The 25,156-nt window shown below is 46.2% G+C and overlaps 1 protein-coding gene and 1 long non-coding RNA gene across 3 annotated transcripts in view; one reads left to right on the top strand and one right to left on the bottom strand.

The window, feature by feature from the left end:
- The window catches only part of LOC129385681 (uncharacterized), a 140,858-nt gene extending 133,448 nt beyond the window's left edge, over window positions 1-7,410 (bottom strand). Inside the window, exon 1 of the long non-coding RNA XR_008613164.2 lies at window positions 7,190-7,410. This is a non-coding gene — a long non-coding RNA (uncharacterized lncRNA). The remainder of the gene's footprint in view (window positions 1-7,189) is intronic.
- Window positions 7,411-7,655: 245 nt separating this feature from the next.
- Window positions 7,656-25,156, top strand: part of LOC126534036 (copper homeostasis protein cutC homolog) — a 38,305-nt gene continuing 20,804 nt past the window's right edge. Inside the window, exons 1-5 of one of the 2 annotated variants that reach the window (XM_050181247.2) lie at window positions 7,656-7,787; window positions 10,114-10,192; window positions 11,386-11,497; window positions 16,670-16,838; window positions 21,100-21,140. In XM_050181247.2, the coding sequence (XP_050037204.1) occupies window positions 10,181-10,192; window positions 11,386-11,497; window positions 16,670-16,838; window positions 21,100-21,140 (334 nt within the window). In that variant the 5' untranslated portion in view covers window positions 7,656-7,787; window positions 10,114-10,180. Of the gene's footprint in view, window positions 7,788-7,886; window positions 8,105-10,113; window positions 10,193-11,385; window positions 11,498-16,669; window positions 16,839-21,099; window positions 21,141-25,156 lie in introns of those variants that run through there. The other variant, XM_050181248.3, reaches the window with a different exon arrangement.

Genomic DNA, 25,156 nt, shown 5'->3' with positions numbered 1-25,156 from the left:
ATCTTGCAAAAGTGATCGAATCTCTAAAAGCAATTGACCGAGAATACTACGCTACGGCAGTGCTGCCACTGCTGGTTGATGCATGCAGTGCACCTTGTACTGTCGGCAATGGGGTTCTATATCCTCCAGCAAAGCTTGCAAAGTAGGCTAACGGAATGTTGACTGTAAACCTTTGCTCTGTGATGCATTACCTATCTGTGCTGTCTCTTTTCACAACAACGAAATTCTCATGAAAGCAAACTTTCTTTGCGTTCTCCGCCAATTTCATTATTGCGAGGTTCAACTGTATACAAATAGGAAATGGTTCTCAAGCTTTCGCCGTCAAAGTCCGAACTTCTCTTATATCGACCCATGAGAAGGGGTCCTAAACCCAAAAACTGGAAACCACTGGCTGACATCGACATTAGGTTGCACATGGCTGCGGGGCAGCGGATGTTGAGAGTGAACTTCATACGTATTCTCGGCATGATCATTGAAGCCAATGGACAGAACGGCTGCACGATCAATTGTCTGACTTCCAAGTTGGAAGGGGTCATTTGATTAATCACTAGGATCTCCAACAGACATGGTAGTCTTCGGGAGGACAACCTCCTAAGACTGTTCCATGCCTTTTTGATGAGCCACACAGACTATGTCACAAACATGAACAAGCGGGAACTCCACTAGAGAACTAAATTAAACCCTCATACGTAAAAGCATCAAGAGAGTACCAGGTCTTCCGATGCGCACGAGGACAGAGAACCTGATGAACCTTGGAGTCTATAATACGCTTGAAGAAGTCATCGAGGCTCAGCGAACGGCACAAATCTCCAGGCTTTCAGTTACATCAGCAAGGAGAAAGATCTTGATTGACCTGGGACGCAACCCCTCACGCTCAAATTGCAAAACACACATCTCTCTGATCGCTTGAGATCTTGCATCAAGGTCTCTCCTCTTCCACGGACAGTATATATGGACATAGAAATGCCGCAACGCCACAACTCGGACACCCTCCTTAGGAACACAGAGCACCACATCCCAAAGAACACCAACGACTGATGACTCACACTCTCCAGAACCGCTGGTGTCATCACTGCCTCCTTGCACGCCGAGCCCACCTACACGGCCAGGGAGCCCACTAGCTGGAACCATTATCTCTGGACTGTGTGCTGATCGTGGTGCCGAATCGGCAAACCCTTATCAGCCAGTAGAGTCAGGGCTGCGCCATACTACACGGGAGCGAAGACTGCCAGCAAAGTTCTGGGATTATGTGCAATGAACTTAATGACTGCAGTGACTTTATTAGGCAATCGCCACCAGTGACTTTACTATCAATTTGTTAGCGCAATTACTTAGTTGGCCGCCACAAGCAGCGACGGTTTTTTGGTTGTGTGCATATAACCTGCGTTCTCTTGTTGAGGGAGGGCTAGATGTAGTGTCGTGCCTTCTCAACAGATGGCACTGCCGACGTGACGCAGGTCATGTCGGCAGTGCCATCATGATACGCCGTGCGGCCGCGGTGTTAACAACAGTTGCTGAGCGGTTGGCTCGCGGACGCTCCTGTGCACGAGGCTTCAGCGACTTCGTTCGTAGCTAAGTACTCGTTTATCTTTATTAGCTAGTGTTTTGAAGTGTTTTCTTTTGCATGGAGTAGGGGCGCAAATTTTGAATTCTTGGTAGGAGTAGTAAACGCGTGAATAAACGTACCGGCTTTGTCTAGGTCTGGCGGCTCTCCCGTTAGGCCTAGGTGGTAGGAGGGGCCTATTTGATAGGCTTATTTAATTCTTTCAGCTAGCTCTTCGGATGCGTACATGGAGTAGGGAGTGATAATTCTTTAGTTTTGTTTGGGATAGTGGTCGAGGTCGGCTTTGCGTGAGTGATTTGGCGGACGTGCTCGTTGAGCCTAAGGACGTAGGCCTAGCGATGAAACCGAAGAAAGGGAAAGCCGCGGGGGACGCGGAGCAAGTGCAGTGCGACGAGTGCCTGCGCTGGTGCTCCCTCGACGAGACCAGTTTCCAGAGCTTAGCAGACGCGGAGGAGTCTAGCTTTACATGCAGGCTGTGCGAAGGGGTCAGGGAAGCAGTCCAAAAACTGGAAGGAAATTGGACAGCCAAGTTCGAAGAGCTGAAAGCAGACCTGAGGGAGGAGCGGGAGAAGCGGGTAGCTTTGCAGGAGAAAGTCGCCGAGTTGGTCAAGGTGGAAGCGGTGCAGGCCGCGCAGTTAGTAAGGACCGTGGCCGAGCTTGACGAAGAAAAAGGAGCGCCGAACTGAAAAAGCGGCTCGACGCACTTGAGACGCGTGCAGCGGAGAATGTCGGGTCAGGACACCAAAGCGGTGGCAAAGACTCAGAAAGTAGGGTAGACCCTACAGGCAAAGTGGGAGGCAGGGAGCCAAAGCAAGCGGTCGCCAGCTCGCCGCCGGTGAATCGGCGTAGCTATAGTGAAGCAGCGCAACACGCCCCGAGTGAGGCGACGCTGCAGCCGCAGGAAGCTAGAAGGAGCGGCACTTACCTTGAGACCACGCGGAAAAAGCAGGAGCCCAGGGGACAATGCCCTTTGTCGAGTCAGAATCACGCGAAAAAGGACACAGGGAAGCAGGGAGAGGTAGGAGAGAGTGAAAGGGTGATTATCGCTGGCGACTCAAACATGGCTGGGTGCTCAAAAGCAATTGTGGAGAGGGTGAAAGGCGACAAAAGAGTGGCGGTGGGCACATTTCCAGGGCGGACACTGAGTGCTGTCATGGAGCGAGCAAAAGAAAAGCTCACAGAAAATGCCCACGTACGCAACCTTGTCGTAGTAGCAGGTGGGCTAAATGACGTCCTAAACAGGAAAGGGCCAGGACTAGCCCAGCGCTTGGCGAAGGGGGTGGACGACTTGCGCGAGCTATCCCCTCAAGTGCAGATCGTGGTGTGCACGGTGCCTGTGCGTGACAGTCACGTACAAAGAGCCGTAATGGCTGCCAATGAGGAAATATGGAAAATGAGCCGAGAGAAGGGCTTCGAGGTTGTCGAAGCAAACAGGGAAGTGAGAAGGTGTGGTGGTTTTAAACGAGATGGGATCCACTTCAATTACAGGCTAGCACGAGAAGTGGGCTGGCGACTTGGGGGTCGCGCTGTTGCTTTTTTAGGGGGCCCGCGGGCGCTCAGGAGGTCAGAGTAGGTAGTAATGAAGAAGGTCCCTTAGGGGAACATCAGCAGAGCATCGCCGTCGATAACAGAAAAAGGAGGAAAGCAAGAAAAAGAGCTCGCCATGCAATAGGCTACATAAACATGCAGGGCGGCAGAAGAAAGGAAAAGTGGGCAGAGATTGAGGAGCAGTTACATAGAGAACAAATAGGGGTGTATGCGGTTACAGAAACGCACCTTAGAGACTCAGAAGAGCCGCCAGTTATTGAGAATTATGTATGGGAAGGGTGCAACAGAACTAAGTCGGAAAGAAAGGGAGGGGGAGTCGGAATGCTCATCCATCAGGGAGCCAAATGGAAAAGAGTAAATTCACAATGTCAAGAGCATCTTTGGTTATCGGGTACAATGAGTGGGAAAGAAACTTGGCTGGGAGTTACGTATTTGTGGACCGGAAAAAATTGCACGGAGAAGAATAAAGAGTTAGTGGAATGCATAAGCGCTGATATTAAGGGTTTCGGGAATGGTGCTGAGATTGTCCTATTAGGTGACATGAATGCCCACATACAGGATTTAGATGGCTATACCGACAATAACGGGAAGTCAATGCTAGACCTTTGCGAGCAACATAACCTCGTGATCGTGAATACAGGGCCTAAGCGTGAAGGACAGATCACGTGGGAAGTGGGAAACCAGCAATCGACCATTGATTACTGTCTGATGACAGAAGGAATTCATGATAAGTTGAGAGAAATGGTCATCGATGAGGAAGGGGTTAGCAGCATAGGGAGTGACCATAAACGCATCATTTTGAAAATGGGATATGTAGTTGGGAAAGAGAGCAAGGAAAGCACAATGGCCAGTCCAAATTTGAACGCTGAACAAATAGCAAATATAGTCACTAGAGTTGAAGAAGAACTTGGCAAGTGGCCAAGTAAGGAGTGGGAATATGGTGAGCTTCTAAGTGTAATAACGACAGAAATACGTAAAGAGAAACAACATGTTCGTTGGAAAGGAAAAAAGAAACCGAAAAGCTGGTGGAACAAGGAGATACGAGAAGCGATCGCCGAACGACAGAAAGCATCTCGAGAGCACAGGCAGGCAAAGGCGCTGTTGCCACAGGATGAAGTAACCAGTAAACGGGAAATATACCGGGAGAAAAAGTCTATGGTTCAAATACTGGTGCAAGCAAAATTAAAAGGTGAAAGTGAACGTTGGTTGTCAGAAATACGTGAGAAAAAGAAGGCCGCACCTAGAATATTTTGGAATCACATAAAATTATTAGGCAGGAAGTCAGCAACAATACAACAACATATCCTAGACGAAGATGAAAACAGACTGGAAGGAGAAGCGGCAATAAATTACATCCGAAACGCAACAGCCGAATCCTTCCAAGGCAATGACGAGGTTGTACTTGAGGAAAAAAATAGCATGAATGAGACCCAAGTGGAAAAGGAGTTGGTGCTGACAAACTTAAACTGGAAGAAAGCGGAAGAGAAAATTCCTAAGCGCACAGCCACAGGGCTAGACGAGGTTCCCGTTAGGCTGATAAATGAACTGGGACCAAAAAGTAAGGAAGCTCTGGTGAAAGCAGTGGAAAAAATTTTAAGAGATAGACGAACACCAGACAGTTGGCGACAAAGTAGAATTAATTTAATTTATAAAGGTAAGGGGGAGAAAGACAGAATTCACTCGTATAGACCGTTGACTATTACATCGGTAATATACAGGTTAGCAATGCAGGCAATCAAATTAAAGCTTCAAGCATGGGCAGAGAATAATGGCATTTTGGGAGAGCTTCAGAATGGCTTTAGAATAGGTAGGCGTTTGGATGATAACTTGTTTGTTCTTACTCAGTGTATCGAAATATCAAAAGTAGAAAGCAGACCGTTGTATGTGGCCTTTTTGGACATTACAGGAGCATACGACAACGTAGACCGCAACATATTGTGGGATATTCTGGAAGGGGAAGGCTTAGGTAACGATTGTCTACAGCTTTTGAGAGAGATTTACTTAGAAAATACCGTTTGCGTTGAATGGGAAGGGATGAGAGGCGCGGAGAAAGTTCAAATCAACAAGGGACTGAGGCAGGGGTGCCCTTTATCCCCGCCGCTGTATATGATGTACATGGTGAGGATGGAGAGGGAGCTAGAAGTAAGTAATATCTGGTTTAATCTCTCATACAAACAGGCAGGTACAGTAATAGAGCAGCAACTCCCAGGTTTATTTTATGCGGACGACATTGTGTTGCTCGCTAACAAGCAAAGTGATTTGCAATGTCTGGCTAATATCTGTAGACAGGAAGGCAACAATTTAGGTTTGAAATTTAGTGTTAGAAAATCAGGTGTTATGGTATTCAATGAAAACAGTGAACAGACAGTGGAGATACAGGGCCAAGAAATACCTCGGGTAACAGAATATAAATACCTTGGTATATGGATAAACGAAGGCAATGGATATATGGAAGCACAGGAAAAAATCATAACAGTCAAGGGGAAGAGAAATGCAGCCATAATGAAGCACATAGCGCTATGGGGATACAATAGGTACGAGGTCCTACGAGGTATGTGGAAAGGGGTAATGGTTCCAGGACTTACTTTTGGAAATGCGGTTGTTTGCTTTAAATCAGGGGTACAATCAGGGCTCGACGGGAACCAAAGGTCTGTGGGTCGCCTCGCATTGGGCGCTCACGGGAAGACTACAAATGAAGCTGTGCAGGGGGATATGGGCTGGACTAGTTTTGAAGTGAGGGAAGCTCGCAGTAAAATTGAGTATGAAGAACGGCTGAGGAATATGGAAGAAAGTAAATGGGCTGGGAGAGTGTTCAGGTATCTGTACAGGCAAAACATTGATTCACAGTGGAGGAAAAGAACTAGGAAGCTTACCAGCAAGTATGCGGCCTGTGGGGTGGGCAACACAGCAACAAAGAAGGTCAAGCGGAAAGTTAGAGAGGCTGAATTAATCTCATGGGTGGCGGCAATGGAAAAGAAACCTGCCATGAGTAACTACTTAAGAGGAAAAAACGAAATCAGGAAAGAAACCATTTATGATAACTCAAAGGGAAGCTCATTACTTTTCGAAGCGAGATCGGGATGCCTTAGAACACGCACCTATAAAGCGAGATATAAGAAAGAAGAAGAAGCATGTGCTTGCTGCGGTAAAGCTAGGGAAACGACGGAGCATATTTTATTAGAATGTGAAGACGTCTACCCAGCGGTCGATTTAGGCACCACTGGCCTCCTTGAAGCCCTTGGGTTCAGCGGGAGCAGTGCTAAAGCAAACAGGTCCGCAATAGACATTAGTAAGAGGCGACTGGAGGATTGGTGGAAGAAAAGTAGGGAAACGACAAAAGACGGAGACGTACAAAAACACAGTTCGCAATAGGGGATCAGAAAATTTGGACGTGTTAGTTCATAGTGTTTTTTTCTTTTCCTTTTTCATTGGTTAACCTAGGTAGGATATCAGGCAGCATAGTAGCAAGAGCTTGGTGGCGCAACCCACCGCCCCGTTCCAAAGGGGACGCTCATAACATCCATCCATCCCAGGTCACATGTGACTGATGGCGCCACAGCGCTCTTGTATATAAGTTATGTTCACCGGAATAAAGGTTGTTATCGGCATGGGACCGGTAGTGGTGTAGCCTCCGTGTCGCTGGGATAGCGACACGACAATGTGCGATGAGAAGCAGGTAGTGGTGAGCATGAGAAGCAGTCAGGGACCCTTTAATGCTATCACGTTCTACTATTAATGGGGAAGCTTAAGGGTCTCCCAAGTTCTTGCCCAGGAAATGCAGCTTGCAGCTTTGTTTTACGCAAAAAATGGGACTAATTCTGTATGTTTGACACGGCACAGACCCGCCTGAATTGAGGTGCCATGTTGCCAAACGGTAACATGTACATTCTCGTCTTATATTTTAATAAATATTCGTTCATCCACAAAAAATTACGAGTGGCTTTTCACGCGCCGTGAGCTAGAAATACATTTTTCTAACTATTTCCCCAGTATATCGCTTCAATTGAGGGTTAAAGACGTGTGCCACCGCTCAAAGGTCATGCCAAGTCGACTAGCGCATGCATGCTTTTCACTCACATGTCGTGAACATCCTCGGCCGCCGTGTCACGCTTCAGGGCTTGGCGCGTCTTCTCGAAAATACTACCGTTGAGACACGCTTGTCATACCGTTGAAAATTGCGTTTGTCCGCGATGACGACACCAATCACTTTAGAGATGCACACGTAATATTAAATGACAAAGGGACACTGTTTGGACTGAAGTTGGGTTATGCCGGCTACCAGCAAAATCAAAACTAAAAACGCCGTAATCACGTGATGAAAAAGTGCGCTGAAGTGGAGGGGTGCTGGTAGCGTCAACGCTCCGTGTTAAAGTAACAGCTAGCGCCACTACAAAAACTTTTAAAGTAAAGAAACAAAGTAATTTAAATACACCGCATTTTAGCATATAATGTTTTAGAAAACTTTCCAACACTAACTTATTTTTTAGAGTTGAAAGCCCCGCTTCATGTTTATTGGCACGCCCTGTCAGTGGGTTGGCAGAACAGCTGTGGCAGTAGTGCCTCCTTGAGTTACTGTAGCACCAGTATTACTGTTAAGTTAACCACGCTAACCAGTGCTAACATTCTGCAAGCTACACAGATAGAGCAAGAGAGGCAGGACAAAGCACCACTAAAGGTATAGTATTAATGAGGTGCTTTTATTGTAGACAATGCTAGAGCTGTTGGAGCTGTACCGGCGTACCGGCGTCAACGCACGCCTCTAGGGACGGGTTCAGTGTACTATAAAGCACTGGATTTCTTGGGGCCTTTGTCCCGTTGGCATCGCTCCATACGCTGCTTGTGTGTTTTGCTATGGCGGCGGGAATAAGCGAAGGGCTGACAACTTGATATGATACTGATTTGACACTCTTGGATTCCCTGCGGGTGGTTCGAGGGAACGCCGGCGTAATCCGCGATCGCCGGTAATCTTCGCCCAGAATTTACAAAACCAAGGTAAGTTGCTGCTGTGAGTGAGTGCATTGCCAGTACGCTAGTGACGAGTTTGCCTAGATGCCGGCGTCTGGTCAAACAGCGATGGTGCGTGCACATTAGTCAGAAGAGTGCAATAATTGTCGCGCGCGTGTGGGGGTACGTAGATCTTGTTCCACTGTTCAGTGCTAGCTGTACGAATCACGATGGCATGCAGATTGGTGTGCGTATTGTTCGCGTTCCGCCAACAAGCTTTAAGAGCTTCGTACTGCGCAAACAGCTTTGCAGTTACGATGTTGAGTTATCGCCTTTCCTTATCACATGTCTGGCCGAACGCCTACGCTCTCGTCAACTCGCGGCGAGCGTGAACATCCTTCGTCGCCTAACGTCACATATATTTGAGTGGCATTCGCCCGTAATGCATAGGCTCTCATTCACACATCGATATTTAAGCCGTACCGACAGGCTTTGAGCAGCCCTGCGCCACCCGAGTTGCGCACGTGCGTTTGGGGGGGGGGGGGGGGGGGTTACAGTGTTTCCTTTTGTTCATGTCTGGAAAGGATACCATTGAAAAATCCAATGAGACACTAATTATACGTTCAGATTCTGCTAAACGAGCTTTTGCACAGGCCTTAGAACACTGGTCTTGACGTTCTTGGTTAGTTCTCTATTTGTTGCCTCATAATTTATCGGTATTTTGATCTCTGATAACGTGGCCATCTGATATTTATCTGAAACACTTTTCAGATGATGCATTGCCCCTGTTATTATTTGTTTATTTATTATACCCTCTGGGATGAGTGGCATTAATAGCCAACTGAAGTGGTAGGAGCCAGTTAGTAATATCGAGGCATCAGCAGATTGCGTGGTTGCTGTTCACTGGCAGCATGTAGCAGGTCAGTCATTTTCATCGCACACCTGCTCTTTTTCTGTTTCTTAATATGTTCCCTTCAAGCGCCAGTTAATGATTTCCATGGAAGTTTAGTTTCACGATATTTCTTGCGCCCTTAGAATCATGAAAAGCATGCAGCTGAATGGATTACGAATTACTGAGCTTACAGGATGTGGACTTCATGCGAGAATTCTCTGCAAGGAACATCGGACATGAGGACATCAGTTATCTAATTTCTAGAATTTTGAGAAGGCGCCCATCTAACCACTTGGAGAAATGTGGCTCATGTAAAACACTGGGAAAAACAACAAAAGAAGGTGAACTTGCTAAATGATGACGTACTGATACCAAGAGTAAATGTCGAGCCTTCTACATTCATACTTGTTTTATGCTGAGGCGCTTTACACAAGTTATTCAAACTTGCAGCTCGGGTCCAATATCGGAAGTGTTTCAAGGTGTATGCAACACGTTCTAAATATCGTTATTTTTACCAGCACTTTTGCTTTTGATGCATAATCTTGGCATGCACTGGCATGCAGAGTGAACATGGCAGTATGTGTTGTAGGGACCTATGTGATGTGTACAATTGAAAGTCTGCTTTAGTCTGTCCTGTTAAGAGAAAAACTGTATTAATGCAGGTATTGGTGATTTACGCTTTAGTAGCCTACTTTGCTGTGGAAGTGCATCAAATGCAATGTTCTGTTTCAGTAGTGTTTATTTCTTAGTTTTGTAATATGTGTCAAATGTAATTCATATTTGCTTAATCTTGTTCTCACAGTTTCGTTAATACTTATTGGTGGAAACTAAAACAGTCTTCAACTGTTTGAAGTTATGTACCTGCATTTTCATTCCAAGTGTGCAGAATCTGTCTGGCCAAACTGTTTGCCAAATTGTTGTGTATTTATGTAAAGAGAACTGAGACGCCGTCAGGCATTGCTCGCCTTTTATCTCAGCCTCCTTTGGACCATGCCTGAGTTAAGACATAAAGAAAACAAAGGTGCAACTGGGAACAACACACTCTTGTGGAATGGGAATTCAGGCACAATTCACCAATTGTGTACACACTCTTGTGAAATGGGAATTCAGGCACAATTCACCAATTGTGTTGATCAGTGCTCTTCGACCTCTTGATTTTTTTCAGGTGTGCATTCCTTAACTTCGTGTTCAACTTCCTTGCACTGGCTTCCAGGGTTGACGACAATTGACTGATGGCTTTCGAGGTACGTCATGGAGGGTGCAATGCCCCACATATTCTGGAAGTTCGCAAGACAGTTTGTAATAGAGACAAGCGTAGGATTGGCATAGGGAAAGCATAAGCTGCTGGTGGAGCAAAATTTTGGAAAAGTCGTTTTTTGAATTTCGGTATTTCAAACACTTTTCCTGGTCTCCTTCTAGTTCAAAAAGTTTGATCAGCAGATGTACAGTCGTACCTTAATATAACAAAGTAAATAAACAAAAAAACTTTTCTCACCTATAGTATTGTGTAACGAACATGTGCTTAGAGTGAATATCTGATAGAACGAAGGTGTTTCCATGTCTGATGCAACTTGATTATAACAAGATTCAACTCTGTGCTGTTGTCTGTTGCTACAGGAATACACGAGGCCAAGAAATGTAGAGTCCAGCTGTAGTTTGTTTTTAAAGCGATTAGCTTTCTGTAGCTCTTTTGCCTGTTTTCTTGGTTTGTGGTCGGTGTTTGGCAGTAGGGACTTTCACTGGGCCTGTGCTCTAACACAACCGTCTTCATCAACAACAGCAAACTAATCAGAATTAAAAAAAACGCCTTCGATGTGAACTTAGTTCAACCTACGAGTTCTAAATATGGAATTTGCAACAATAAAATAAACATTTTGTCATTTTTCGTTGAGCATCCATGGCTATTATGGAGGTCGTGAAGATAGGCAATAGGCAACAATGCGAAGGTAGAACTTGGCACCATTGAAGACATGCCTTCATAACATTCTTGTGCATGTAAGCATAGTAGCTGGGCCTCTAGGCACAGTGCTTTGGGGTGTCTGAAGGTTTAAAGAGCGCTTGGGCAGGAATGCTCTCCTCTTCTCGCTCCAACCCCTCCCCCTGTGTCATCTGCAGGTGAGGGCTCCAGCACCGCTACAGGTGTACTGGTTAACAGTTCTGTTGTCCACTGAATTTCCCTACTAAAAAACAAACGCTGCCTAAATGTCTTCTCTGCAACATAATGCACCTTCAAGGGTATCATTCCTTTAATAAGCCGAATAGTTTTCTATAAGTGTTTAACAACAATCATCGGCCCTAGTTCCAGCAGGTGCTTTTTCTTTCTGGATTGAAGGGGCTCTTATTCAGAGATCTGAGAATGATCATTCACTCCCTTTCTCCTGCGCAAACTCTGGTGCTAAGTGTGCTCCGTTGCTTGACACCTGCCCCTCTGGTGCAGCTGGAGGTGTGTGTGGACTCGGTGACGTCGGCGCTGACAGCTGCTGAGTCAGGGGCCACACGGCTGGAGCTATGTTCTGGTTTGGCTGTCGGAGGACTGACCCCCAGCTTTGGTGAGCTACATGTGGATTTCCATATGTGTGTGTGTGTGTACATACAGTCAAACCTCGATATGTCAAACACAGATATATCGAATTATTGCGTATATCGAACACTTTCTGTATCACCTGGAAAATTGCATGCCATTTTAATTTTATTTATTTCGAACCGGGTTGGACGGAAAATGGATATATCGAACTCCGCCGCCGCCCCAGACCATATGCGCCCTGTTCACAGGCGGCCAGCTGTTCCGCAACACACTCAAAGATAGTAATGGGCATTCCCGACTGCTGCACACTATAGCTGCACACATTGATTGCGCCGAGGGCGCCATTTGAATTTATGCGGTGTCTTGGCTATTTCAACAGCGTCGACAGCGCATTGTTTGTTCTTTATTCTATGCATTGCATTTGCTGCACTGACTCCTCTTCGGTGCTATGCTCTGCACCTGCCGCGCCTCATGAGAACAGGCAGTTTGCATCCGCAAACACGCAAACGCCACTCGGTTGGGTGCCAGTTGGTTGTGGATAGTTTAGGCTATGTTGAGGACTCTGTGTTTAAGCATGTGGCTGCCATTAAGAAGCAGGCTACACTGCTGCAGTACTTTCAGCCAAATAAATAAATGCTCTGTGCGAAGCTTCAAGTGAGTATTTACTGCGCCATGATTGGGACGCGATCGAGGATTGTTGTTGCGCTGCACGCAATTGGCCTACACTCCAAAAAAAGTTTACACACTTTGGGGCTTATCTTGTCCCCAAACAATAATCGTCATCTGCCTTGCTTGCGTTTCCTTTCTTGAAAACTTGGCGCTCGCTACATTTCTGTCGAGAATGCTGTGTCAAGCTGATAACGTGCAAGCCGTGCGTGACTAGGAAGTACCAGGCTTGCAGCGTTAAAGAAAGGAAATGCGAGCAAGACAGATGACGATTATTCTTTGGGGACAAAATACAACCCAAAGTGCGTAAACCCTTTTTTAGAGTGTAGACCATGCCGACTTCGCACGGTGGATGAAGTGGCCTACGCTAATTGTGTGCGGCGCAACCGAATGCGCACTCCGAACAACGATCCCCAGTCACGCCCTTGGTTCATTGATTGATTTGCATACGTTTTTGACACATTTTTGCGGGATTTTATGTATTGAATTCTGGCTATATCGAACTAGTTCACAATCACCGCGCTGTTCGATATATCGAGGTTCGACTGTACAGTCGACTGAATTTTCAGACGCCCAAATTTTCGGACATGCCTGATATTTCGGACGTCTTCGCGGCACCGCCACGAGTCCCATAGAATCAATGTATAAGGACATCTGAAGTTTCAGACGCTCGAACCCACCGCCGTCCAATTTTCCGGACTTTTTGATGGACGGAAGGTCTTTTGGCTCCTCGCGCAGCGCCCTTGAGAAGGAAATCCACTTGCAGCCGAAGCATATCACCGCTTTGAACCACAACTAGCCGAATCTAGTCGTCACACACCGATTTGGTCTGGCCACGCTGGCTATGTTCATCGCCGCACTTCCGCCTCCGGCGGAGTTTCCGGAGCAGCGTCATTTTGTTTGTTTGTTTGCGCAGGCCACGTTTTGGCTAGTGTGGTGTGTGGAGAGGTTGCAAGGTCTCCGAACTTTCGGCAGTTGTTATACATTATAGTCTATGGGGAAAATGGCAGTGCCGCGAAGCAGACCGAATAATCGAGCATGTTCGAATTTTGGGAGTCTGGAAAACTTGGACGTGGACTATGCAACTGACCAAGAAGATGCTTCAAATGGTCCGTGGGGCGAATGAGTGGCGGAAGGAGAACAAGAACAGAAAGGACCTACGCATTGAGGAATGAACGGGAAAGGAAGCGTGCTGCCGCCGTTTTGAAGGAGCTTGAGCTCAAAAAACAAAGTGTTGGCTGATGCAGAGATGCGAGTGTCCCTCATCCAAACCAAAATAAACTATTTAAAGCAGTGAAACACAACACTGAGGCATCGTGCGCGGGCAGAGAGTATGTCAGGACAGTTGAGGTTGACTTACGAGCTGTTGAGAGAGAATCTCAATTGTGACAAAGTTCGGGCCTCATACCACTGAGCTTGCTGTCAATTGATAGAAATAGCTCATATTCAAAAATATTTGCTTTTGTATGCATCTCCTTTTTTATTCGGATTTGAGAATGTCCGACTCGATTTGCAATTCTTTTCGAAGGCATTTTATTTGCTGCGCATTTTACTAAACCCTCCCTTCTCTTCTCTTTTTGAATAACATAGACACTACTCCTTAGTATTCAAATTGGATTAAGTCCCTTTTTTTTTTTCATATGCTTACTAGAGAGTGACAGCATCGGGCGATATGGTTTCAGCTTGTCTTGACATAAAACATAGTTCTACATCACTCAGGGAATATTGCAAAGGCACTCAGGGATACCTGGAAAACTCGGGGAATTCAGAAATGTCAACTTGGTAGAAACCCTGATTGACCTCACGGGTCAAACTGATGGCACTTGCTGCAATATTTGGTAACATGGCTTTGGCAGTCTCCTCACTTCTTGCAGAAGTGGTTGGGCACTCGACCCTGCGATACCAGCAATTTCGTGGCCATACCAAGATAAACTTTCTGTTCAAAAAAAAAAATTTCAGCTGCCATGTTATTGCATCTAGTTCCTTTGTGGAATTTTTGAGAGTGCCACTGCTGTGACCTGCAAGCGGGAAAATGGGTTAGTTTCTTTAAAATATTTTACAGGCTTTCTTCTAAACATTGAAAAAGGTCGCACAAGAGGTAGTGCACCGCAAAAGTTAAACTTGTTGTTTTCGAGTGTGTTCTAACACGTAGTGCTAAAAAATCTGCCATAAATGTAGCAACTAAATATTTTGCTAATAGCTCATTGAAAACTATTTGGGAGAAACAAAAAAGATACTTGAGCCTTCTTTAGGAGGATGCTGAAAATATACAATTGGCTTCATCTGCATAGAAGGCTTTTCTTTTCTTTAAAAGTTGTTACATGATAGCTAGGACATCCTGCATGTCGTTTTGTGTATCTCGGCACAGCTCTATTCCACCCTCCCATCCGATCTTTGGAGAAAGAGGGCCAAGGAAAAATAAAAAATAAGGCGCAGCTTATTAGCCGCAGGAGACAGATTGTCAGCGCCAGCTAATACACCTATCGCAGTATGAAAATGTATAGAGCTGCACTCAAATTGTGCATTGGGGAGTATCGTAATTGTCGGTAATTTTTTTTGTTTCGAGGGATGGTGCTTTACCCTTTGCCGCCATATTGTTGTACCAGGGGCTAGCATCACGTGACAAACGAAGCTTTCCAATGAGCCCAGTGTTGCGCTGTCAAACCACTGGCCAAAACTATTCCAAACTTTTCTATTCCAATTCTGCTATCAGCCCTCCACGATTGGTCAAAAACTTTTTTCGACCATGCCCACTTCACCTGTCTGTCACGCGACGTCACGAAAACCGCGATACCTCCCCATCTGATATGGTGTGTACACACTGATTATGCATGATTTGACAGAAAAAAGAAAAACAGTTATTTCTGATTCGACCGCTTTTCGCCATTAGCCCTCGGCTATTGGTAGAAAGCTTTCGGGCTGCACCCACTTCATCTGCCTGTCACGCGACGTCACAAAACTGCACAAACTCACCGTGTCAAAGTGACGTGTACGCGATAAAGATGCATGAGTATGCTGAACAAAACTGAATTTTCTTCGGAATAGCTGCAGGCTGCCCCGTTCCGAAAGGAATAAAAGATGGCTGCCATCGATCGCCGAGACGCTGGCTACTCGCACCTGCCGGAGAGCATGGGTGTATTTGCGTATAATAAAACTTCTTGCGTGGCCGTGTAACGTTTTCGAGCCCTTTCGGCACGTTTACCACCTCATTCTGCCAACTCTTCTTTGCTGAGGCTCAGTTTTAGCGTCATTCTTAAGCTTCCGTTGCATGCCGCCGGATTTTCGACCAGCCACCACAAGCTAAGTAAGGGAAAGCCGACCAATCGCAGATGCCGGCACCATCCTCTTCATCCATTTATCAATTTTCAGTGCACTGGCTCTGCCCCAGTGAATCCCTCTACACTTGAGCGTTCTCCTCGCCTCTTGTCAGCCAATTATATACGACAAGCCGCTCAGTGTAGGCAATGTTATTCGTTTTTCAAGCAAACAAAAGTGACCTCCTATGAATGAGGAGAGCAATTGATTGGTCTGTTCAGACAACCCTGCGGGTGACCGCCCGGTGCTTGCATCTCATCATCATCATCATCAGCCTGATTACGCCCACTGCAGGGCAAAGGCCTCTCCCATACTTCTCCAACTACCCCGGTCATGTATTGTTGTGTTCATATAGGAGGTTGTGGCCAAGTACTGCACCAGGGTGGCCAATCCTGCTCTGGTGAGGGAGTGTGTTACCGGTTCTGGTCACCGGCATCAGGCCACACTCCAGGCCTGTTTATGCAATTTTATCAACACGCGGATTTTTTTTTTTTTTTTTTTTATTCCGGTGGAAAATTGCGCGGCACCGGGATTCGAACCACGGACCTCTTGCACGCGAGGCGGGTGTTCTACCTCTACGCCACCGCTACGCTCTGTGGTTGCATCTGTGGTTACGCAAATTTGACGTCAGGAGATTGGAATAGAAACGTATTGGAATAGTTTTACGTTATAAGGCCCCATGTTTGCAAGATCTTTTGTGACTCGGCATCATAAGCACGCAGCATCTATAGGTGGGAGTATTCCTCGCATAGTGCACAGTATTGAGAACACTGTTGCTCTTAGATGCTGATGTGTTTGGTGCCAAGTCTCACAAAAGCATTGTATCCCCAAATGGAGCTCATTTGGAGTACCATTCCAGAATGCCTGTCTCTTGAGAAATGTATTTTGTACTGCAAGTAAACAAATATTCTCTTTACCATAGCCAGTATTGTGTTGAATTTCGTGCTTTAAGTTTCGTCATGGCCATAGGTTAGCCCATACAGGTAATGTTTGGCCAATGAAATTTCTAGGGTGCCGCATTGTATTTTGTGTTTGCTGAATTGTTGTTCGACTGCACAACACAATTACGCACAAATTAGTTATGGTCGTGTTTGAATATGTAGAGTTGATGATTGCTCTGTAGTTCCCATAGACTGCGAATTTGTAGTATAAAACACTTGGCTCCTATAGACATGCAACCTTTCCACATTGAACCCCTGCCAACGACAATGCGCAGGCTTGTTCCAAGCAATCCGGCAGCGAGTTCCCCTGCCGATCATGGTGCTGGTGCGGCCGAGGGCTGGCGACTTCTGCTACACGGCCGAGGAGGTCGAGGCCATGGTGACCGACATCACCCTGTTTCGGCAAAACGGCGCACACGGCTTTGTCATAGGAGCACTCACCAGGTGACGATTGCGACTAGTTACGCAAATGCTCGGAGCTAAATTGTCGTTGACAAACAAAGGAGGAGGATGCATCTGAAAGCATGCAAAAGTCTTGATTACTTCTTTAATTAGATTTATAAATTGTGAATGTTTTGTTATGTCCTCTTATCTCCTTTACGTCTATTTTATTTTAACTTTCATCTCCCCTCCCTTTTCTCTTAGCCTGTATCTTCCTTATGGACGCGGGAGAGTTGAGGTGGCAACTGGGAAGTGAAGCCAGCTACTATGCCCGTGGCTCTTCATTTGCTTCCACCATTGTCTTCACCCATATATGTTCTATATAAAGCACACTTCTTTGATGGCCAATAACCTCTTAATTACAGTCGAATCTGACTATATCGAACCCGTTTACATCGAATTATTCTATATATTGAACAATTTCTGGGCACAGTATAGTTACAATGAGTATACAGTCAACGACTGAATTTTCGGACGCCCAAATTTTCGGACATGCCTGATATTTCGGACGTCTTCGTGGCACCGCCACGAGCCCCATAGAATCAACGTATAAGGACATCTGAAGTTTCGGACGCTCGAACCCCCCGCCGTCCAATTTTCCGGACTTTTTGACGGACGGACGGAAGGAATTTTTGGCTCCTCGCGCAGCGCCCTTGAGAAGAAAATCCACTTGCAGCCGAAGCATATCACCGCTTTGAAGCACAACTAGCCGAATCTAGTCGTCACACACCGATTTGGTCTGGCCACGCTGGCTATGTTCATCGCCGCACTTCCGCCTCCGGCGGAGTTCGCGGAGCGGCGCCATTTTGTTTGTTTGTTTGTTTGTGCAGGCCATGTTTTGGCTAGCGTGGTGTGTGGTTGTCTGTTGTGTCAAGTGTGCTCTGCGACGCTAGGCCTAGGTGCTTCGACGCTCGTGAGCGAACTCCACTGTTCACAACTTGAGGATTTCGCTTGCCTTCGATGGCGCCCACTCCGTCTTCGTCGTCCTCGCCGATGGCATCGAAGCGCGGAAAGCAGTACCGTCGGACGACGTGATCAACGACCTCCGCTCTGCTGGGGTTTCCATACCCACGGAAATAACTTTTGAACAGTTTGTTGACGCTGACAACGAGCTCGACTTCCGCGCAGAACTGACTGACGAGGAAATAGTCCGTCGGGTTGTGGGGGATTCAGAAGACTCCGATGTTGAAAATGAGGAGCCAATGCCTGCGCCACCTACAGGCGCCGAGTTGACGCGAGCACTGTTGACTCTTTCATCGGTGTACAGTGCTGACATGACCCTTGCTCAGATCGAGGCGAGTATGATCGCATGCAACCGGAATGCCGTCAAAACAACAAATGAACAAGTTCTTCAAGCCACTGCAGCAATAACACCGCCTGCCCGACGATGCGCATGTACATAATAAATCGGCAGTCGGCTGCATACAGTTTTTGAACGCCTCTTTTTATAGCCACTTCACTGATGCTGTGGCAGGGTTTCGGAAGCCTGTTACTTCGCCCTTTACCTCTAGATCTGAGAAAAAAATAAGAAGGGTGCGTTTTTTTGCATGCATTCATTTTTTCGGACTGCCTGAATTTTTGAACGTTTTTACGTTCCCTAGAGGGTCCGAAAAATCGGTCGTTGACTGTATATAGCAAAAATTGTGTTTACATCGAACAAAAATAGCAGCGAATTCTGATATATCGAACATCGAGCGGCGGAAATGTTGCGGAGAAACCCGACGGTGCGGCTCAATCCAACCGCTCTCCCTACCGTGACCACGCTGCTTCGGATGAGCCGTCGACACCCCCGTGCAAAAAATGATCCTGATCCGCCCGCAGCGCTTGCTCAGACAGCCAATCAGAGGCTCTTGTGCCCTTGTGCGAAATGGCAAAAGTGCGAGTTGTCTCGGTGCTTTTCTGGTCCATTGTGTGTGTGCCTTGTGGGCCTTCTCCCGCAGTGTTGCCGTGATGAAGCTGCAGAATATGCCTTTCGTCATGAAGCTCGAAATCATAAATCGGGTCGAATGCAGTGAGAAGTCGGATGTGTCCCCGCAGTGTGAATGATTCCAAGGAACACTCTCGGGACGATCTTGAAGAATAAGGGGGAAATTAGGGCTAAAGCGGCCAAACTCTCGCCCCGGTGCCCGTGGTGCCCAACGCGTACGCACGGCCGTGTACGATTGGTTCATCCAAAATTGTTTCAGCCGTGCCGGCTTCCGCGTGTGCAGTGATAACTGTAAATTCTGATGAATGCGACGCAGCCGTTGCCAGTGTTACCGAAACTTGGAGCGAGTTGTCAGAATTTCTGGAAGCTGTTGACGAATCAACAGTGGGCGAGTTTGTGAGTGCAAATGATGGTGTCGCAACCACGGGTGAGCCCAAAAACAAGGACTACATTGCCGACATCGTACCGAGCATAAGTGAAAGTGGGCACAATGAGGAAAGCAACGATGGTCCTTTGCCCACATCCTCCGAAGTGATTGGTGCGCTCGCACTAGTCCAGTGCTTCTGCGCGAATGCGGAAGGTTGCGGCCTCAGCTGCTCCCGACTCCTTAGACAATGTGGAGAAGTGCGTGCGCCGCAGGCAGTGAAATTCAGAAAGAAATGCAGGACTATTTCGTGCGAAACTAAGCTAGTTTCATCAATAAAGTGATTTTATAAATGGTGTATGTGCTTTTATGACATTAAATTATTCAGCCGGCTTATATCAAATTATGCTCTATACCGAATTGATAGGCGTTTTTTTTTTTTTTTTTTTTTTTTTGCGAGTTCGCTATACCCGGGTTTGACTGTATTGTATCTGAAAACGAGCACCACGTTCAGTAAAACGAATACATTTTTACCTCTTTGCATGCAAGCCTGCATGTTTGTAGCTCCACTCATTTCCACATACGGATGGCCTGTCCTCACTGTGTGCACGTTGTTTCTGCAATATGCCGTGGAGCAAAAGTAAGAGAAAATTTTGCTACGGTGGCATGAATATTCGAATGCTTTTTCAGCTGGTTCAGAAGTTTGTGTCAGTAAGTTTTGTCGCGAAATTTGAAAGACTTCACGAGTTAGGCTTCAAATTCAGCTGTCCTATATTAAACCGCTGGGCAAATAAGGTGCAGTCATGCATCGTGAGCAGCCAGAAAATTATGTTTATACTTTTGGTACATAAAGACCATAACAGCTGTTTCCTTGAATGAACACTATCTTCACGTGTTTATTTTTCCTGCTCAAGGAATAAAATGTAATGTGCGTGTTTTTATTCGAGAGCACGGGGAAGGCTTAATGATGTCTTGGACAGCATTGACAGTGGCACTGATGTGCCGTCAACAGTAGCTGTACTGCCGCCAGAAAATTTTGCAGCAGCGGTAACAAATCAAGGGGGTAGAGATAAAAGCAACATATACATTGCTTACTTTTTTTGAAATGGTTTTTCACAAAGAGGTTCTTGACTTTGATAACTTGTTCAGCAATCAACACGACGTTGAACCATTAAAGAAAACTAAGAAAAAGTACATTGATAAACCGTGGCCGCAAGACAGATCTGTCTCCAGCAGAATGGCCCAATAACATGTAAAACGAAAGCTTTCTTAGTCTGGCAGAGGCCCTTGAAAAAAATGGTTGAAGTTTTAGCCTGCTTGTACAGGAAACAGATCATTATGCTGAACAAAACTGCCATGAAGGGGAAAAATGGCGCTCATCTTTGTTCACTTATCTCCTCGATGCGTCATTGAGTAATTAATTGCAGTTGTATAGACAAACGAACGGAAGTACCAACCATTTAATGTGGCATTACATTATATTTCTGGGGGGGGGGGGGGGGGGGGGGAAGCATATTTTTTTCCCAATCTTTCATGTATGGGCTTACATAAGGTTAATGCAATATACTATTACTACTACTGCTGTTGTGTACTAGCACTACTGCTACTAGTACTACTACTGAGCCCAGCAACATTTCAGACATTTCCCTTGCTCTGTATCAGAAAAAATGGAGAAATAAATTGCATCGAAATCTGCGACTTCACATTGACCCTATCGACATGCTGGTCTGGGTACAAAATTTTAGAAAGGGAATTTTGACTTGGCTTCTGTTTGCCAATAATCAGCATTTGTTTTGCAGAGGAGATAAAATATAATTCTGAAAAAATCTTCTTCCACCTTAACAGAGTTGGATCGTATGAGGGATCTCGCTGTAACATAGCTGTTGCTGGGATAACGGGCAGCGCTTATTCTCAGCGATGGCAGGTGATAAGTGCATTCCATGTAGCGAAATGTTGGTCTCCTTTTTTTGTAGGGAAGGTGATGTCGACATGCCCACCTGCCAGCGGCTGCTTGGTGAGTGATTGCCTTCTGTTTGTGCACTTGCTGCAAGTCCTGCACATTTAGTGTGCTCATGTTTGACACTGAATGTAGTAACTACCAAAGTGAAGCTGCACCGCATAGTTTAACCAGGCACAAAGCTGAGATTGCCACGTATAGAGGACAATATGCAAACTGTTTTAATTCTAATTGAAGAGGCAGAATGTTCAGGATGAAACAGGCAGGAGAGTGCATAAAACTAACTAGAACTGATTGCCAAAAATTAGCAACTGTTTTACTCATATTCAAGGGGCAAAATGTAGAAGATAACGTCATGTGAGGTGGTGATTTTAAAATCTTCCGGAATTTTCCGTAATTGCCTGCTACAGATAGCATATCATACTTACTCGATTCTAATGCACCCTCGAATGTGACATGCACCCGTTTGCCGTCACCCAAGAAAACAGCAAAGTCCTTTACAGTACCGCATACGTCATGCTTTCATGCAGAAATACAACTTTCTCTCCTTTGGAAAAACAAAAATTTACTCCCAATGCACTGAAGTTGCGATAAATAAGAAAAGTCACAGTTTCACCCGAAAGGCGAAGCACCGATTGCAAGAGTAAATTAGTAGATAGCCATACGAAGTAAAGATGGTAGTTTTATCAGCCGTATGAACTTGTGAACATTCGTTTACTAACTAAACTAACAAGCATGATGTCATGCGTGCACTCTATGACTGCGGGAACTCTCTATCAAAACGCTGGAGCGAGGAAGTGCAGTACAGTGAAACCACGTTAAACCGTAGTTGGCCACAGCTTGGATAAAGTGCGTACTAAACGGTAGTACTGCTTAACCAAAATTGTGTGACATTGCCCACTTGCCTATCAAAAACGGAACTCAAGAGAGAGTGCGATGAAAGGGGGAAAAAACATGCAGTATTTATTCACTTCGCACGACAAAAGTGTTATTTTCGTCTGATGACGCGGCGGCCTAGCAGCGACGACAGCGGCCTCAAACTTACTGAAGCTGTGAGCCAGCTTTTCAGCCAGCCCCCTTTTCTAGGCAAACACTCGCATGGCAGATTCCTTGTTGGCGTTGCATGTTCTCCGTGCATGCGAGCGGTAGCGCTGCAGAAGTCGTGGGGCGCTGTTTTCATCGCGACGATTGCATTCATGAGGCTGACGTAACGCGCAGCTTCTGCCACTGTTGGGCTTGAATTGCCCGTGCTGTCGCTTTCTGTGTCGTCCTCATCACTGTCGCTAGTTGACACTTCAGCAGCAACAGAGGCAACGATGGCGAAAAGTCGAAACCTCGTAGCGGACATCTCTTCTCGGTCACAGCAGCGCTGCCGAGCAACATCTTCACATTCCAAATGCCACACACCGTAGTCAACAGCAGACCCCTGTCGCGTGCCAGCACCGACTTCTTCGTGTCACGTTCGATAGCACGGACGATGTCTTAATTTTTCTTCTATGCTGAGCACCTGGCGTCTTTTTTATCCGAGCTTCGGCATGATGTGAGTCCTCGCTAGCACGATGCCACAATGCTCTCTGGCACGGCGTCGAAATGATATTTATGTTGATGTGACTTCACGCGCAAACACACAGGGCGCTTGGAGGCCGTTATTTCGATCTCTGAGGCTTGTTGGTCTGCCGGGCCGCCCGATGGAGACGGCACACCGCCGTGTTTGCACGACGAAAAGTGGAAACGCTACGTTTTAACCTATGCGTACGCAATAAGCTGGTATGGTTTATGCGCATACAAAACACGTTATGTTCAATGGCCGCTGAGTCGGGGATTTGACTTTACTACTTTTAAAACGAAACTATTGTTTAAGCAGGTACTGTTTAATGAGGTTTTACTGTATGTGGTATCGCTATAAGTGGACTGCACTGTACAATGCCGCATTAACGAAATTAGCAGGAACGTAACCCCACACATTACCTACTCGCAGAAGGCGTAGTAGGCTCCAAAATGTGTTAAATGCACATTACACTTGTGTGGGTCCCGTCATTTTTGTTTACAAAAACAACCAAGCGCCGGAAGTGAACATGCAGCAAAAGTGAGGAAACCCGTATCCCAATGACGAGCCAATGACGAGAAACATGTCTTGGCTGCCATGTTGTTTGTTAATCGCCCGTTTGAAGCAGCAGCATGTTGCTACCGACATGTGACGACAGTTTTTGTACATCTAGTGCAGTGAGTAATGTGCGCCTCGGCGAGAAAAATGCAGCAAAAGTGAGGAAATCCGTATCCCAATGACGAGGAATTGTTTATGGCGCTAGGGATGGCCGTCACAGGATGGAGTGCCACACATCGGGCTGTGATTAAGCGATCGTCAGGAAATACGCTTTCATTGCTTTCAAGAATGCTGGTTTTGGTGCCATCGGCAGGCATTGCTTGCACATTTGGCACAGAATGTAGATTTGCACGAAGGGGCTGTAATCTCGATCGATTGCCTTCGGGTATGCAGTCGACTTTCGTTACAAAGGACCCTGATAAACCAACAAAAAATTACCATTTTATCCAAAGTCTGTAATATCCGAAACGCTTCACTTCCAAAACTTTGGTCGTGATGTGCAACAATGTTATTGCAAAGAGAGTGTGTGACGAACGACCAAAGTAACAAAAAAAAAAGATGTTGCGGTTTCACACGAAAGCCATCGTTTGCGATCGCAAATTAGTAGACCGCTATGCGAAGTAAAGATAGTAGTGTTATAGTTTTAAATGTTAGATTACTAACTAAATTAACAAGCACCTTGTCGTATGCACACAGGTAAACATAAACACATCTTGCTCGATGACTGCGGAAAGTCCCTGTCATAACATAGTAATGAGGAAGCGCGGCAGCGACAGCGAGCAAATTGACTTTTGTGCTGCCTTTCACTTCAAAGCGAACGTCGAAAGCACAGTGCACACGAAGCTGCCGGTACTGGGTGCACTTTGTCCACATCACAGATCGATTTCGAGATACGGCATCTGCACTGACACGCCTTTAACAGCAGCCTCCGAAGTAAAAGCCCAATCCCCCTTGCCTCCTCCCCCCTTCCCCCCCATGCCTCGTGTGTGCTCCCGCCCCGCTTTCCCTCCTTTTCGTGCATGATATTGAGCTGCGATCGTCGGCTGAACCTCTCAAGTCAGTTGCCAGCCCTAGTCGACACGGCAAAAGTTCATTTTATATGGCCGATTAGACAAAGATTGCCACTAATTTCGTCCGCTGTTGTAGCGCAGTCCATTAAAAACAAACTTTCTTTCATTAATAAAATAGGCAGAGCAAGCTAAGGTTGAAATATGGTTCGTTATATTCGAAAGTATGTTGTACGCGAGCATAGACTGTACGAGATACAATCACTTTCGCGTTCAGCACCAGACGCGTCGTCGCCTACGGCACTGGAGAAACGCTGCTGCGTGTGTGCAGCCCTGTAGCTGTGCGTCCGGTGCCAAGTTACGTAAAATCTCACAAAAGTTGTATCTCCGAAAGCAATTGACCAATAATACTGCTCCACGGTAGTGCTACCATTGCTAATCAATGCATGCGGCACACTTTTTACTGTCAGCAGTGCGGTTCTATATCCTCGGGGAAAGCTTGCCAAAGTAGGCTAATGGAAATTTTATATGAGGTTTCGTTTTGCGACGAATCTGTGCTGTCTCATTTTGCAGCAATGAAATTTTTGCGAAAGCTCTTTTTTTTTTCACATTCCCCGCCGATTTGGTTATTACGAGGTTCAACTGTATTCATGTGCCAAGAAAATCCCATTGTTGTAGCCGATAATTGCTTCAACTGGGTTGCATGAAAAAAAGCAGAGGGAACAGACACCCAAACACTTTTAATTGGACAGAAAGAAGTAGATACGTCCAACCCTTTTATAGCATTACCTCTCTCCCATGCACCTTTCACCCCTCCGTCGTCGGTGTAGTTGACTCGTATATCCGAGGGGTGGAAGAGGGATGGAGAGGGACACGCGAGGCTAGCGATCTGTACGGCAGAGCTACAAAGGTGTGGGGCGCACGACGCAATGTTGGGTGTGGCGAAAGTGTGTAGCACGTAG

This window comes from Dermacentor andersoni, chromosome 7 (genome assembly GCF_023375885.2).
Source record: "Dermacentor andersoni chromosome 7, qqDerAnde1_hic_scaffold, whole genome shotgun sequence".
NCBI lineage: Eukaryota > Metazoa > Arthropoda > Arachnida > Ixodida > Ixodidae > Dermacentor > Dermacentor andersoni.
This window is presented reverse-complemented; position numbering and strand designations above follow the sequence as displayed.